This window comes from Protopterus annectens, chromosome 5.part0, assembly GCF_019279795.1.
Source record: "Protopterus annectens isolate FY-2018-M chromosome 5.part0, PAN1.0, whole genome shotgun sequence".
In the NCBI taxonomy this organism is placed as follows: domain Eukaryota; kingdom Metazoa; phylum Chordata; order Ceratodontiformes; family Protopteridae; genus Protopterus; species Protopterus annectens.
In genome coordinates, this window is record NC_056735.1 from 1,422,457,765 (window position 1) to 1,422,474,103 (window position 16,339).

At 43.4% G+C, this 16,339-nt stretch overlaps 1 protein-coding gene across 1 annotated transcript in view; it reads right to left on the bottom strand.

Moving 5' to 3' along the window:
* Positions 1-4,759: 4,759 nt before the first annotated feature.
* TM9SF2 (transmembrane 9 superfamily member 2) overlaps positions 4,760-16,339 on the bottom strand; it is a 1,342,976-nt gene continuing 1,331,396 nt past the window's right edge. The window contains exon 18 of the mRNA XM_044071229.1: positions 4,760-5,472. Within this exon, the coding sequence (XP_043927164.1) occupies positions 5,416-5,472 (57 nt within the window). The 3' untranslated portion in view covers positions 4,760-5,415. The remainder of the gene's footprint in view (positions 5,473-16,339) is intronic.

Sequence of the window (16,339 nt, forward strand, 5' to 3'; positions counted from 1 at the left end):
CATTGCCATCCGGCATAGAGGATATGAATGTGTGCCTCCCTGTTTGTTGATATACCACATAACTGTGGTGTTGTCCGTCCTTATCAGCAAATGACCTTGTTGAAGAAACGGTCTGAATGTCTGGATTGCCTGTTTTACTGCCAGCATCTCTTTTTGATTTATGTGTAGGTTCAGCTGGTCTTGTGTCCATAAGCCTTGTATGCACTTGTCCACCATGTGTGCCCCCCAACCGAGGTCTGAGGCATCCGTGGTGATAGTCTGGCTTGGGTGAGGGCTGTGGAAAGGCAGCCCTTTGTTCAATTGACAGGCCTGAGCCCACCACTGGAATTCTTGCTTCAGGCATGGAATTATTGGAATTTGAGCTTCTAGGCTGTGCTTGTGCTGAGACCATAAATTCCTTAGGTACCATTGCAACTTCCTCATATGTAGTCTGGCATGTGGAATCAATATTATGCAGGATGCCATGTAACCCAGAGCTTGCAGGACTTTCCTTGCTGTAAGCTGGTTCTGCGTTGTTAATGCCAAGAAATAGAGTGGTAGTTGCTTTTGCTTTTCTGCTGTGAGGAATGCCATTTGGTTTGATGTGTCCAGTTCTGCACCCAAGAAAGTTATCCTTTGGGATGGTATCAGCCTTGACTTTTTTATGTTGACTGTGTATCCCAGGGTTTGCAATAGGTGAATAACCTTTCTCAAATCTTTTAATTTGTTTTTGTTGTCCACTTGTAACAGGCAGTCGTCCAGGTATGGATACATTTGAATTCCCTGAAGCCTGCAATGAGCAATTACTGATGCCAGGCATTTCGTGAATACTCTGGGTGCAGTAGATAAGCCAAAAGGCAATGCTGAGAATTGATAATGCTCTGATCCTGCAAGAAATCTGAGGTATCTTCTGCAATTTGGTCGTATGGGGACGTGCAGGTATGCCTCCTTGAGATCTAGAGTCACCAGCCAAGACTCCTTGCCCAGCATGGGAAGAAGTTGCTGTAGGGTCAGCATCTTGAATTTTGGAACAATGAGATATGTGTTCAGAGCGGACAGGTCGAGAATAGGTCTCCATTGGTTTTCCTTTCTTGGCACCAGGAAAAGTCTGGAATAAAATCCTTGTCCTTGTTCTATAGACGGTACCTTTTCTATAGCTCTCATCCTTAGTAAGTGGTCGATTTGTTCTAGAGCGTTTGTTTTTTGGTTTGGAGGTAGGTTTGGCATTCCTCTCTTCCTTGGTAGAGTATGGAAGTGAAACCTGTAACCTTTGTCTATTGTCTGTAAAATCCATTTGTCTCCTGTAATGTAATGCCAGTTTACTGAAAATAAGGCTAGCTTTCTGCCTAAGGGTGCTTGTAGTTGTTCCCTGGTAGGCGGTATCAGAGCCAAGTCACTGTGATTGTCCTGTGGAAGTGGTAGTGGCTGCATCTGTGGCAGTACTTCTCTGGTTGTTAGGCTGCCACTGACGTCCCCTGTAGGCACCTCTGGATTGACCTCTGCCTCTTGGGTGCCTATTTCTGCCTCTCTGTGCTCTGGTGGTGTCTGGAAAGGACCAATTCTTTGAAGGCCAATTCCTACTAAACCTCGGAGGCTGGACCTGTAAGAAATCCTTGACTGTTTGGACAGATTTTGCTTTTTCTTCCACCTTCTTTAACACTTGCTGTGCAGGGGAGCCAAACAAACTGTTTTTCCATGGGAGCATCTAGGAGCTTTGACTTTACATGGTCTGGTAAGGATTGCTCTTTCAACCATGCATGCCTTCTGATCACTGTACCAGTCATAGCTGATCTAAAGGAAGCCTCCAGTGCATCATAGCCGCATGTTAAGGAATGATTACTGACCTGCTGAGTGTTATGTACCAAATCCTGAAGGGACTTACGGTCTATAGGTTCAGGAGGACGACAGTTTTTTAGTTAGCTGATCTAACAAAAATTCCTGATACTGAATCATGTGGAATTGACCGTTTAAGGCCCTAGCCGAAAGAGTAGCAGAAGTATAAACTTTTTTACCCCATCTCTCTAATGCTCTAGATTCTCTTTCAGAAGGGAGGGGGTTTTTGGCAGAGGCAGCTGCTACAGCTTTGGGGCCCTGTGAAATAGTTTCAGGATCTGCAATAGGAGCCTTATACAAGTGATAATGTGTGTCCGAGACCCTGTAGTATCTGTCGGGCTTAGCAGGGGCTGGGGGAAGAGAGTCAGGGGCAGTACAAGCATCATTAAATGCATCATCCACAACTGTAAGTACTGGAGGAATGGCTAAAGGCCTATGCTGTGGCAAATGTAAGAAGGTCCTAAGCCTTTTCCTAGAATCTGAAAAATCCTGGCCCTGCCATTGAAATTGTTCTCTCATAGCATGCAAGGTTTCCCCAAAAGAAAATTCCTCAGGAGAGGCAGAAGGAATGGAGTCTTCTGCGTCAGAGTCCTCATATGGAGAATAAGGGCCTTCTGGAGGATTTGAGTTTTCTGAATCAGAGGAATAATCTGTAGAAACTGGCTCAGGGGGCTCTGCTCTAGGCCTCTTCTCTGGAGGGGGATGAGAGGCCCTGTCAGGGTGAGGTTGGGATCCCCTGATCAAAGAAATGAGATCCTCTGCCAGGCTAAGCATTTGGGTACTAGAGCTAGACCTGTGTGAGGGGGTTTTAGCAGGCAAGGCCTTAGAAGATTTAGCTGCTTTAGCCCTAGAAAAAGCCTTGATAGACATGGATGCAGGGGGCCTAGCAGCTCCACGTGCAGGAGTAGATATGTCTAAGGGAATAGTATCTGATAAATCCTGAGAACCTGCAACAGCAGGTGGAACTTCAGTAGCAGATTCAGCCATGCTGGATGAGGCCTCGGTTGTAGGAAGCATGCTTTCGGCCGAAGGAAGAACCGGGGACTCTGTTTCATTTGAAACAGAGACACTCGCGGTTGGCTTAACCGTGGTTTCGGCCGAAACCGCGGACCGCGAGTGTCGGTCCTTTTCCTTATGCTTTTTAGCTAATTGTGAAGTCGGAATGTCCGACGGCATGTTGTAAGCAAAAGCGGGGCCGAAAAACTCCTCTGCAAACTCCGACCGACGTCTAAGTGTCCGTTGGTTGAAGGAAGCACAGGCTAGACAAGCTGCTACGTCGTGGTCTGGGCCTATGCAAGGAAGGCAGAAAGAGTGGAAATCCTTATGAGGTATTTGTTTCCCACAAGTTAAACAGTTATTTACTTTTTCTAACATCAGCTGAGGCAAGAAAGAGTCCCCAACGGGGTACTTAGCTTTTTAGAAGTCTTCGGTAGTAGTAATCTCTGGTTCTGACCGACCGGCACTTGCGAACAGCTTCTGCTTCGGGCGTCACGCGGCAAGAAAGACTGAGGAAAATGGCGTCGGCTGATGCCTTTATACCCAATTGACTGCAGCTATGACGTCGGGTGAAGTGCGACATCAGCCGAGGCCAGACCCAGACTTTGGAATCCGGCCGACCGAAGGGCTGCCTGAGGCAGGACAACCCATATGTTAGGACTGCAGATGCACCCTTGAAGGACATCAGACAACTGGTGCCAGAGCCATGACCTCAAGCTAAACGCCAAAAAGTGTATAGTCATCCCCTTTGGCAAAAACAAAGTGCCCACAAATTACCACATAGGTGGTAATCCATTAAGTACGGAAGAAGTAATTAGGGACCTGGGGACCCAAGTTGATAGCAATCTCTCATTTGACAACCACGTGGCCAAAGTGGTTAGAAAAACATTTTATATAGCCCACCTAATCATGAAGGGATTCACATCTAGATCAGGGGAGGTCATCGTGCCTCTTTACTCATCCCTCATCAGGCCCATAATAGAGTACAATGCCCCTTTTGGGATGTACCTTACCAGACACCTGCAGCAACTGGAAAGACCCCAAAAGTACCTCACCAAGAGGATCAAAGGGCTCAAACATATGCCATATGCTGCCCGGTTAAAGAAACTCCAGCTCTACTCAGTGGCATACCGCCTGTTCAGAGGCGATCTGTGTCTGAAGTATAAAGCCATGTCCAACCTGGAATTAATAGACATGCTGCACCTCAGAAAATCCAAATCCCATCGAGCTACACGCTTGAGAGACTTGAACCTCAGCACCAAAATAAATAGGACATGCTGGAGGGGCAGATTCATAACCCAGAGGCTCCCTTCACTCTGGAATAAAATCCCAGTCCAGGTTAGGCAGAGTCCCTCATTGACTCTCTTCAAGAGGAATCTTGAGTGGATGGGAGATCATAGGTTTACCCCGGGTATCACTTCTGTGTCACTGTTAGACAGAGGCACAGTATACTAACCTCAAAAAAGGGCATAGCAAAATTAATTTAAAATGGGTGGCGAAAGCCAAAAACATTCTGGCTAGGCTTATAAATGCCCTAGGGCAGATAGCCTAGTATGAACCCATGAACCTATGAACCTATCTTCTGCACTGCAAATCTTTTGATATTGCAGCAAAACCTGAAGCAATGCCACTGCCCAAAACTTGCACATTATGTTAAAGTTCTGAACTTCAGAAACCCCATGAATGAACTGTATCTGTCTCCAGTTACAATTCAATTTAACACCTGGGTATACATTGTCATGAACAGCCAAATTTTCATTTTACTTTACTACCTCACATTAAGCTTTTCTGAACCAGCATCATAAACTCTCTGCAACACTAAACATCTGGAATTCTAGTGGTTATACTTTCAAAACTCTGTTTTCACCAACACCCATCTATCTACTTCTAATACCATCCGACTTTCAGTTTAGCACATGCACTTCTAAAAGGTCAAACTCAGACATTCTAACAAGGTTTACAAATATTTATAAATTTATAAATCAACAGACTCAGAGGGACATAGTTTAAAAGGCAAATAAATCACTGTAAACCAATAATGATGCAAAAATGTCTGCTCCTAAAGATGTGAAAGTTTTAATTAGATGGCAACATGCATGTAGAAAAAAAAAAAAAAATGAAGATTAAAACGGTTTAAAGGATATTCCTTCACAATTGCCATACCAATGATTCACAGAAAAAAAGACTGTTTAGCCCACTATGAAAATGTGTCGAACGTAATTTACATCAGTTGCTCCATTTTCAAAGATAAACTAAAGTCACTAGCACGTTACTTCTCTGACAGAAAAAGTAGACCCTACACAATATAAACTACCTTACTTACAAATTAACACCCTAAATGTGTTGTTCATCAGCAGCTTCACAAAAACAGTGTACTGAAACAAATGTAAGTACTTGTATGTTCACATGAAATTCTTTAATGTAAACATATTGTTCAGTAAAGCTTTTGCTGTTTTCATAGGGTTTAAAGGGATTTTCTTCTTTCCAAACCACTCTTGACCACTAATTAAAAAAAAAAAAGTTCTTTAAGGATGGATTTTTAAAATGTTAACCAATGGTAATCCGTTTTTAAAAGTGCAAATTCAATGATGCCTTTAACGTCAACTTTCACCCCACTGTATATTTTGGTGACAAACCAAAAGCACGCAAAGAATCCAATGGTTCCTGGTAAAAAAGAAAGGAAAAAATGAATCAAAGAAATCATGGTTTCATAACGATCAATAAGTTATAATGCTAGTCCAATAGGTTATATTGCTTGCTGTAACAGTGGGTCCCTTTTGCAAAGACAGAAGCATGTAACTCTGACATTAGCTTGTCCTGAAAAATGTAAGCAGTACCCGTCTTCGTAGTTTCAAAACAGCAAAAATAAACAAAGATCAAAGGAAGACAACATATTAATCTACAAGCCTCCATACTTTGTGTGCAAATATGGACACAAATACACATGCACATATGCATGCAAAACAGAAGTACAAGGCCAAAGCAGCATGGTCTCCTTCAAAGCAGTTTCTTTACTGTCTTCTGATAAATCTTTAAGCCTCCATCCTCCATACTTTTGTGTGTTAATATGGACACAAACACATATGCTTGCAAAACAGGAGTACAAGGCCAAAGCAGCATGGTCTCCTTCAAAGCAGTTTCTTCACCGTCTTCTGATAAAAGACGGCCTGAATACAAATATATTGTAAATCTTCATGAAGTCTATTGTGTGGTGGACTTCCAAGAAGCATTAATAAGCCAAACCATGAACTAAGTCCCAACAACCAAAAGGAAGAAAGCAGTGAGCACCGTGGTAGTCCAATGAACCTCTCCAAGCTGTAACAATGTGGATCCTTCACAAAGTTCCTATTGATGTTATTCCTCCAGGTACACAGCAAAGGCAAAGCAGAAACCAAAACAGGAACCAAGTACTCCAACAGTTCAATCGTGAGCGCTTTCGCGGGACTTATCTCACCGCTTCTCCAGACGCTCATGATTTTTAACTAATAAATGAACAAGTTTTATGATACTACAGTTTACTCATTTGTTCCAAGCATTGAACTGTTGGAGTACTTGGTTCCTGTTTTGGTTTCTGCTTTGCCTTTGCTGTGTACCTGGAGGAATAACATCAATAGGAACTTTGTGAAGGATCCACATTGTTACAGCTTGGAGAGGTTCATTGGACTACCACGGTGCTCACTACTTCCAAGAAGCATGCTAATGTATGTATGCAAACTATAGACCAGCCTATAAAAAAGCAATTACAATAAGCTTAACTGAAAGTTAGCTAAAACATATAGCCAAGCCGAAAATAGGCCAAAGTTCGGCTACGTATGTACAATACACCAAAAGGCAGTAACACAGATGTTAACAAGGTGTACGTTCCTTAAATAAATACCAGTACTTCAAGCAAAAATGTACCTTGGAAGTTATGTAATATGTCCACGGCTGGAATGCAGATTGTGCAGTGATACTATAGCACATTCTTTGACAAAACAAATTCAAAAATCCTACTGCAGTGCAATTGATACAGTACCTTACTATGTTAAATACACTCAAGCTATGTCTAACTGCATTTCTCTCCACTTCTGTGCCGAGCAGTATACAGGCAGATATACAGAAAAAGTACAGTTTTGTACCTACCATAAATGTAGATGTTCGAGGATTCCATTGCTGCAGTCCTTACTATTGGGTATAGTCCGCATCCAGTCGGCCCGAATACCAGAGTATAAGGCTGACGTCGGTCAGGGCGCATTAGACTGACGTCAGTACGTCAGGGTACTAATGCGCATGACCGGCGTCACATCCTCAGTCTTTTCTTGCCCCAGATGTCAGAAGACCCTAAAAAGACAAGGCCCAAAATACCTGCACCAAAACATGAACAATATATATAAAAATATAAGCAGGTAAACTCGCCTACACAACCACCCCTAAACACAGAGGGGAAGGAGGGAGGGTAAATTGGACTGCAGCAATGGAATCCTCGAACATCTACATTTATGGTAGGTACAAAACTGTACTATGTTCTTCGTTTTCCATTGCTGCAGTCCTTACTATTGGGTAGAATCCCAAAGCAGAGGTAAGGGAGGCTGGCAAATCATAAAGAAGCAGGAGCTGACAACATGCCTTGCAAAACAGCTGTGGCAAAACCAGCCCTAGACTTAGAGTAGATAGGAAGGTGATAATGCTTAGAGAAAGTATGCACTGAACTCCAAGTAGCTGCTTCCAAAATATCCTTAGTTGCCACCCCGTAGAAATGCTGTTGAAGTGGCAGTAGCCCTAGTGGAATGAGGCCTAATCCCAGCTGGAACCTCCTTGCCATGATGGGAATAACAAAATGCAATGCAAAAGCCAATCCACCTAGAAATAGTTTGTTTTGACACAGGCTTGCCCTGCGAACTCAAAGCAAAAGAAACAAACAACTGCTGAGACTGCCTAAAATCCTTAGTCCTGCTTAAGTAATAACACAATTGCCTGTGTACATCTAAAGTATGCAAAATCTTTTCCCCTTTATTTTGGGGGTCTGCATAAAAAGTAGGCAAATGAATAGTTTGGTTTAAAGCCACACTAGAAACCACCTTAGGCATAAAGGAAGGATTAGTGCGTAATGATACCCTATCCTTATGGAAAATCAAAAGGGCTCGACTGCCATAAGGGCCTGCAACTCAGACACCCTTCTTGCAGAAGTAATAGCCAACAAAAAGCAGTCTTCCATGACAAATATTTCAATTCAGCAGTAGCCATGAGCTCAAAAGGTTGTAGAGTAAGTTTTTCCAACACAAAATTGAGATCCCAAGCAGGAGTAGGAGCTCTCGGGGGTCTTATATTTTTGCCCCTCTAAGAAACTGCTTGAACAAAGGATGCGAAAACAATGGTGGGTCACAATCATAGTGAGCTGAGATTGCTGCAGCATGAATCTTAATGGAAGAGAAGGACAGACCCTTGTCCAGTAACTCAGTAAGATATTGAAGAGCCATACTCAAATTAGGCTCAGAAATCTCCAAATTCTTTGCTTTACTCCAAAATAAAAATCTCTTCCATTTTGCTGCGTACACTTTCCTTGTACTAGGTCTTCTAGCTTCCATAATCACATTTAAAACTTGTTGAGGAAGTTGAGGCCTGCTGTGTTTCAACACAGAATATGCCAGGCTGTCAGATGAAGAGAGTGAAGCTTGACATTGAGCAGATGACCGTCCTGCTGGGATAACAGATGTGGAATCAAAGGTTAAGGCCATGGAGGCTTCTTTACCAGACTCCGTAGTAGAGGGTACCAGTGTTGGCGAGGCCAATCTGGAGCTATCAAAATCATCCTTGGCCTGTCCTGTCTGACCTTTAACAGTACCTTTGGAAGAAGAGGCAGAGGTGGAAAGGCATACACATGAAGGTTTGTCCAACTGAAAGACAGAGCATCCACTTTCCAAGCTGTGTGATGAAACCCCTTTGTGCAAAACTGTGGCAGCTGGTGGTTTAGTGGAGAAGCGAACAGATCTATGTCTGGAGTTCCCCATGACACTGTCAATTTCTGAAATACATGAAGATCCAGTTTCCACTTGTGGGGATCCATGATTTGTCTGCTTAACACATCTGCTAAGGAGTTCTGTGCTCCTGGCAGAAACCTTGCCTGAAGAGTTAGGTGCAAGCGTAGCGCAGTCTCCCATAAAATCATTGCTTGCCTGCATAGAGGATAAGAATGTGTTCCCCCTTGTTTGTTGAAGTACCACATGACAGTTGTGTTGTCTGTTAGAATCAACACCTGCCCTGGAAGAAGTAACCCCTTGAAAGCCAGTGATGCGAACTGGACTGCTAACATCTCCTTCATGTTGATATGTAGATGCTGTAGTCTGGCAGGCCACTTGTCTTGTATCCACTTTCCATTTAGAGGAGCTAGAATCAGGCAGTCGTCTAAATAAGGATAGATTTGAAGTCCTTGTAGCCTGAAGTAAGCTATCACTGGAGCCAGAACCTTTGTGAATACTCTGGGCGCAGTAGATAAGCCAAAGGGCAATGCAGAGAACTGATAATGAGAATCTCCAGCTTGAAACCGCAGATACTTCCTGTAACTTAGCCTGATAGGCACATGAAGGTAAGCTTCCTTGAGATCTAAAGTTACCATCCAGTGATCTTTGCCCAGCAGGGGTAAAAGCTGTTGTAATGTCAACATCTTGAACTTGGGAATGTCCAGAGAAGTGTTGAGGAGAGATAAATCCAAAAGCAGTCTCCACGTGTTCCCCTTCTTTGGTACTAGGAACATGCGAGAATAAAATCCTAGGCCCCTTTCTGATACAGGGACTGGCTGAATGGCCCCCATTTGGAGTAACTGAGAAACTTGCTTGTGAGCCTCTTTTCTGTGTGGAGGAGGAACGTCTGGCATGCCTTTGAAAGGGGGCATGGAATGGAAATAAAATCTGTCTTGAGTAATTAAATCCCAATTTTCTTTGAAAAGAGACAGTCGTCCTTCCAAAGGAGCTGCCAGACGAGAATCTACTGGCAGCTGAAAAGGCAGGTCATTGGGTCTGTTTACGAAAGGACTGACCCCTGCCCTCACCAGAAGTCTGAGCAGGTGAACTCCCAGTTCTAGGCCTAAAAGAACCTTGAGCCCTGCCCCTACCACGTCTAGACCTACCCCTAGACTGGGAATCATAAGCAGGATATGTCCACCCCTTAGCAGGCCAATTTCTACTAAACTTCGGTGGCTGTACCTGCAAAAAATCTTTAACAGTTTGCATAGACTTAGCTTTGTCCTCCATTTTCTTTAAAACTGCTTCCACAGGTGAACCAAACAACACATCCGACTGTAAAGGAGCATCCAAAATCCTTGTCTTAACATGCTCAGCCAAATTTTGATCCCTCAACCAGGCATGCCTACGAAGAACAGAACTAGTGGCAGCCACCCTCGAGGAGGCCTGCACAGCATCAAAACCACATTGCAAAGAATGCTTGCCCACTTGTTCAGACACATAAACTAAATCCAGCAAGTCTTTACAATCAATACCTTCCGCCAAAGCATCCACCTTAGATTTCAATTGTGAAAGGAGATAATTTTGATATTTCAGCATGTGAAACTGACAATTCAATGCTCTCATGGCTAGAGTGGAAGAAGTATACACTTTCTTACCCCACCTATCTAACGCCCTTGCCTCTTTGTCAGTGGGAACAGGATTTTTAACCACAGAGGCCTTAACACCTTTAGGCCCCTGAGAAACAGTTTCTGGGTCCGCCCTAGGACTCTTAAACAAATACTTATGAGCTTCGGGCACCCTATAGTACCTATCAGGTTTAACAGGAGCAGGAGGCAAAGAATCAGGGTTCAGGGAAGCCTCTGCAAAAACATCTTCCACCACATTCAACACAGGAGGTATAGCGAAGGGCCTATGCTGGGGTAAAAACAAGAATTCCCTAAGCCTCTTCCTGGAATCAGAGTAATCCTGGCCTTCCCATTTAAAGTGCTCCCTCATGGAATGCAGAGTCTCTGAAAATGAAAAATCCTCAGGAGGAGAAGCCGAAGGAGTGGCATCATCCACATCAGAATCAGAATAATGAGGATACTCCTGCAAATCTTCCAGAAGACTCAGAAGCCCCTGAACCCTGTTCAAAACTGTCAAACTCTGGTTCCACCCTAGGCCTCTTATCAGGAGGGCCCATAGAACCTCTAATCATAGTAATCAAATCTTCTGCCATTTTAAGCATATGTTTCTTAGGTACAGAACCCGAAAGGCTAGGAGAAGCCCCTACAGAAGCTGAAGTTGGCCTACCTCTAAAAGAAGTTTTGGCAACAGAAGGAGAGGCTCTAACTACTGTGGGAAGAGAGGGAAGAATAGTTACCTGAGAAGCCCCCTCAGCCTGGCCTGCCTCCTGAGAGGGTACATCCTGTAACAGTAAAGTTTCTGCCTGAGACTCCATAGAAACTCCTGGCAAAACCTCTGGCTCCACTGAGCCACCTAAAGAACCGACGTCCGGGACTGCGGTTCATCAACCCTAGGCTTCGCTGTTTTGTCCTTGCGCTTCTTGAAGAAGCGGCGGAGCATCCGGCGGCATTTTATAATTACAACGCTTCCCAAACACTAATCTGGCACAGTCTAACCTCCTCTTAATAGTGCGTTTGTTAAACCTAGCACAAGAGCGGCAACCAACAACGTCGTGCTCAGGCCCTAAACAAGGTATACACAATGTATGGTAATCCCTATGAGGTATTTGTTTCCCACAAGAAATACAGTTATTCACTTTTTCTGACATCCGGTTAAATACTGAGGCAAGAAAAAACCAAAATGTTCCCCAACGGGGTACTTAGCCAACTCTGATTCGGTCTGAAACTCCGGTTTCGGAAATATTTCAGAACGCCAACCTGCACTCGCAAAACTGCTTCTGCATCGGACCACGCGGCAAAAAAGACTGAGGATGTGACGCCGGTCATGCGCATTAGTACCCTGACGTACTGACGTCAGTCTAATGCGCCCTGACCGACGTCAGCCTTATACTCTGGTATTCGGGCCGACTGGATGCGGACTATACCCAATAGTAAGGACTGCAGCAATGGAAAACGAAGAACATCTGGACTACTTTCAAATTTAGCTAAAGAATTTTCTGTTGTAGAAAAAATCAGAAGCAAGAAACTTTACAGCTGGGAAATGAAATGGACTTGTGCTAAAAATTCTGATGAATGAACTTTCAAATTACGAGGATTATAGTTTCACTCTTTCACCTGAAGGGAGGCTAATGACCTCATGAATGAAGTCAATGAGGAGAAAAATGACTTGCCAGAATTTATAGCTAACTTTTCCCAGCACAGAACCAGCATGTGCCTTGCATAAAGAATCTGAGATTATGAAATAACTTAAAACTCAAGCAATAACATTCTCATCAAAATACAATTAACAGTTATAAGAAGAGTATTTAAAATTACTGAAGAAATGCATTCTGCAAACTTTTTTCCTGAATCAATTTATTTTTGTCTTTCTTCTGGACTGCACAGGCATCTGTCATCGTATTCACTGCCCTGCCTCCTTAATTGTTACTCATGTTGTACCAAATGCGTAACAGTAACACTAAGCAGTGCATTCTTCCAGAAAACTCACTGCTCTCACCAATAAAGGGCAATCCTGCAAAAAAATTCTCCAGATTTCACAGGGGCTCCACCTCGCTTCTTCACCGTTCCTTCCACTGTCAGACTTTCAAAGAAAGGTCATCTCATTTCTCTTCACTTCTTCCTTGAAAAGCAGTACAGAAACAAAGGAGTAAAGTCGTCCCCCAGAACTTAGGCTGAAAGTAATGCTACAAAATACCCACAAAAACAATACATGGTCTCCTCACTGGGCTTCAAATCTTTAGGGAAATTGTTAAACAGGATTATAAAGCTGGTAACTTAAATACTTAAAAGGGAGGTGCTAAGTGGCTCACATAATAAGAAGACACAAGGACTTGCCCTCCAAACTACAACTACAATGTTTCATAAAAGTATGAAGCAGTACTCTAGGTTGCAGTATTACAAATGTCCTGAATGAATCAAAAACTAAAGCAAGAAGTTGAAAACGCAATGACTCATGTAAACTCCAGGATGCTGTTCTCCTCCCACTGCATAGCATTCAGCAAATGCAGCATAGTCTGCGTCTTAAAGGAAGTACAGTTTTCTAAGAACTTATCAAGACAGATGTCTTACTGATCATTTTTGCAGTATTCCAAACAGATGGTGTTACCATGGTCTAAACCTTTTAGAAGCCATACTTCTGATATATGACCTCAGTCCATAAGTGGAGGGTTACATAAGTAGAAGTATGAGCATAACTCCACAGACTATCTCTAAGTTGACAGCCTGAAGACATATGGGAAGAAAGAAGCCAGCTAGGAGTGAAAAAGAAAGAGATAAGAAGGGTCCATCTCAGTTGTGGAGGCTGCCAGACAGGGCAGCAGAGAAAAAAAATAAAACAGTAAAGATATAGATGAAAAGAAGGGGGAAGGTAGGGGAGAAGGACTACTGTAAAAGTGATCAGTAGGAAATCTACTGTTGTAAGTTCTTACACAAGTGTATCATGTCCTGACTGAAATCACTGCAAATATTCCAAACAGATGGGTGATTCATAAATCTTAACGGAGTAAAAGGATGGACAGTTGAGAAATGTGAATCGTCTAAAAGGCCAGCAATAACTAACCTGGCGAAGGCAGCTCTGGACTTTGAAAAAGCATCTATTCTGTACTGCTTAGTGAAACTGTATACTGATGACCAGGTAGTTGCTTCCAGGATTGTTCTGGAATTTAACCCTTTGTAGAAAGCTCCAGAAGAAGCCACTGCTCTAGTAGAATGGACATTTGGGAGAACGAGCAAGGAGTTTTGGAATGGTAAGTGCAGGAAAAACAAATGGACCTAAAAATCTGGCTAGCAATATTCTGTTTGAATACTGGCTGGCTCAGCTTACGAGTCAATGAAAGAAAAACAGTTGATCTAATTTGCAAACAGACTCAGTCTTCTCAAGGTAAAATTTGAGCTGACTGTGCACATTCAGGGAATGTAGAATTCTTTGTCTTCTGTTCTAAGGGTTGGGAAAGGAGGTGGGCAGGTTAATGGCCCAACTGAGTGACATCTCAACCAGTTTAGGAATGAAAGAGGGACGCGACCCTCAGTGCTACTCTGTCCTTATGGAATATAAGAAAGGGAGTAGGCATGAGTGCTTGAAGTTCTGGGACACACCTAACAGAAGTGACAGCTACAAATAAAATAGTTTCTCAACGTTTAGAAAGGAAGAAGCAGCTGGCTAAAAGGGAAACAGAGTGAGAAGTTCCAACATAGTTGAAATACCATGTTTTCCTGGAGGGCTTATGTGCAGATTCCTCTCTAAAAAATGTCTGACCTCAAGCCTGGATATAACAGGAAGATTAAGGGGAAGGCATGCTGAGATGGCAGAAAGATGGGCTTTAGTAGAAACATGCTAAACCTCCTCTCAAACTCACACAAAATAAAATAAGAGGAACCCCACATTTATGGGATTCAGAATTTCAGCTTGACACCAGACTGAACATCTCTTCCATTTACTATGTAGGATTTTTAGGTAGTGGGACTAATTTTCTCCTGAAGAGGCTGAAGCATGTCCTCAAAATACTGTCTGGAAAGGATCGTAATCCTATCATCTTTAGTGTTAGGTTGAGGGATTATAGGTTAGGGTTAAGAAATTAACCATTTTGCTGTCTGATCAGGTTCACTTATGGGGTAGACTGTGGTGACTGCCTCTGGCCAAAAGATAATGAAGGGGGTGAACAAATGCTGTCCTGGCCAAAAAGGAGTCACCAGTAAAATTCTTGTTTTTTTTCTTTTTGGATTTTAGTAATATTTTGGTAGCAGAAGTGGAATAAAGGCATAAAGAAATCCTACTGTCCACAGAAAAAACAAGGCATCTGTCCTCCAAGTCTGGGGATAAGGAATCCTTGTGCAGAAAAGAGGGAGAAGCTTTGTTACTCTTCAAGGAAAATAAGTCCATCTCTGGTGTGCACCACCTGTGGACTACATCAAGAAAGACCTGCTTGTTGAGAAACAATTTGTGAGGATCTTTGATGACCTGTTAAAGAAGTGTGCCCGGACACTGTTCTGGGTGGGAATGTAAAAGTACAGTTGTGTACACTTACCATAAATGTACATATTAGAGTGTATTCAATGTTGCAGTCATCACATTTCGGTTATCCCTGCCAGGGTAGACCTCAATCGGAGCGAATACAAGAGGCTTAGTATTTCTGTGTCAGTTGCTGTCACTCCAGGACTGATGTCAGGTCGTCAGTGGTATAAAATCAGGCAGCCGACACCATTACATCAGTTTTTCTTGCCCTGTCAGGAGCTTCCAATAGGGAGCTAGGTTATGGTGGAAGCATACCACCAGTAGAAAGTAAATACTAAAAATTCCTTGTAAGGCGGGAGAGAGAGAGAAAGAGAAGGACAAGGGGGGGGGGATGGAGCAAGGGAAACCAGGACTGCAACAGTGAATACACTTGAACATCTACATAAGTGTACACAACTGTACTATGTTCTTTGTGTTTCACTGTTGCAGTCATCACATTTGGGTTGATACCAAAAGCTGAAGAAAAGGGTGGAGGCAGTCAAGAAGACTGGGAGCTGGCTAGGATGCCCTGCAAGATTGCAGTGGCAAAGCTTGCCCTGGATTTGGAGAAGATAGGCTGGTAATGCTTGGTGAAGGTATGAACAGATGTCCATGCTGCAGCCTCCAGGATGTCCCTGGTGGGGACCCCTCTGAGGAAAGCTGCAGAGGTGGAGGTTGCTCTGGTGGAATGTGTCCTGACCCCCTTGGTGGGAGGTTTTACATGCTGTTTGTAGCAGAAATGGATGCAGTGTGCTATCCATTTGGAAATTGTTTGTTTGGATATGGCCTTGCCCTCTGCTCCTGCAGTGAAGCTGACTAGCAATTGATCAGTTTTTTCTAAAAGATTTAGTCCTGTCTAGGTAGAAACTGAGTTGTCTGTGCACATCTAGAGAGTGCAGAATCCTTTCCCCCTTGTTTTGTGGGTTAGGGAAAAAGGTGGGCAAATGAATGGATTGGTTGAGAGCCACACTGGGCACCACTTTTGGCATGAAGGAATGGGTTAGTCCTGAGAGAGACCCTGTCAGCATGGAAAATGATGAAAGGCTCTACAGCCATAAGTGCTTGTAGCTCTGATACTCTTCCAGCTGAAGTGATGGCCAGAAGCAATGCTGCCTTCCAAGACAGACTTTAACTCTGCTGAAGCTGCAGGTTCAAATGAGGTGCAGGGTGAACTTTTCCAACACAAAGTTTAGGTCCCAAGCTAGGGTAGGAGCTCTTCTGGGTGGCCTCAAGTTGTTATCCCCTCTTAGGAACTGTCTGATGAGTGGGTGTGAAAAAAGAGGTGGCTCTGTGCTGAAATGAGCAGAGATGGCAGAGGCATGAATTTTAATAGAAGACAAGGACAGACCCCTGTGTAGTTGGTCTGTCAGGTAATCCAGGATGATAGGTGGGGAGTGCTGTGCCATGCCATCTCCCTTATCCTGGATCCAGGTGCAAAACCTTTTCCACTTGTCAGCATAAACCTTTCTAGTGCTGGG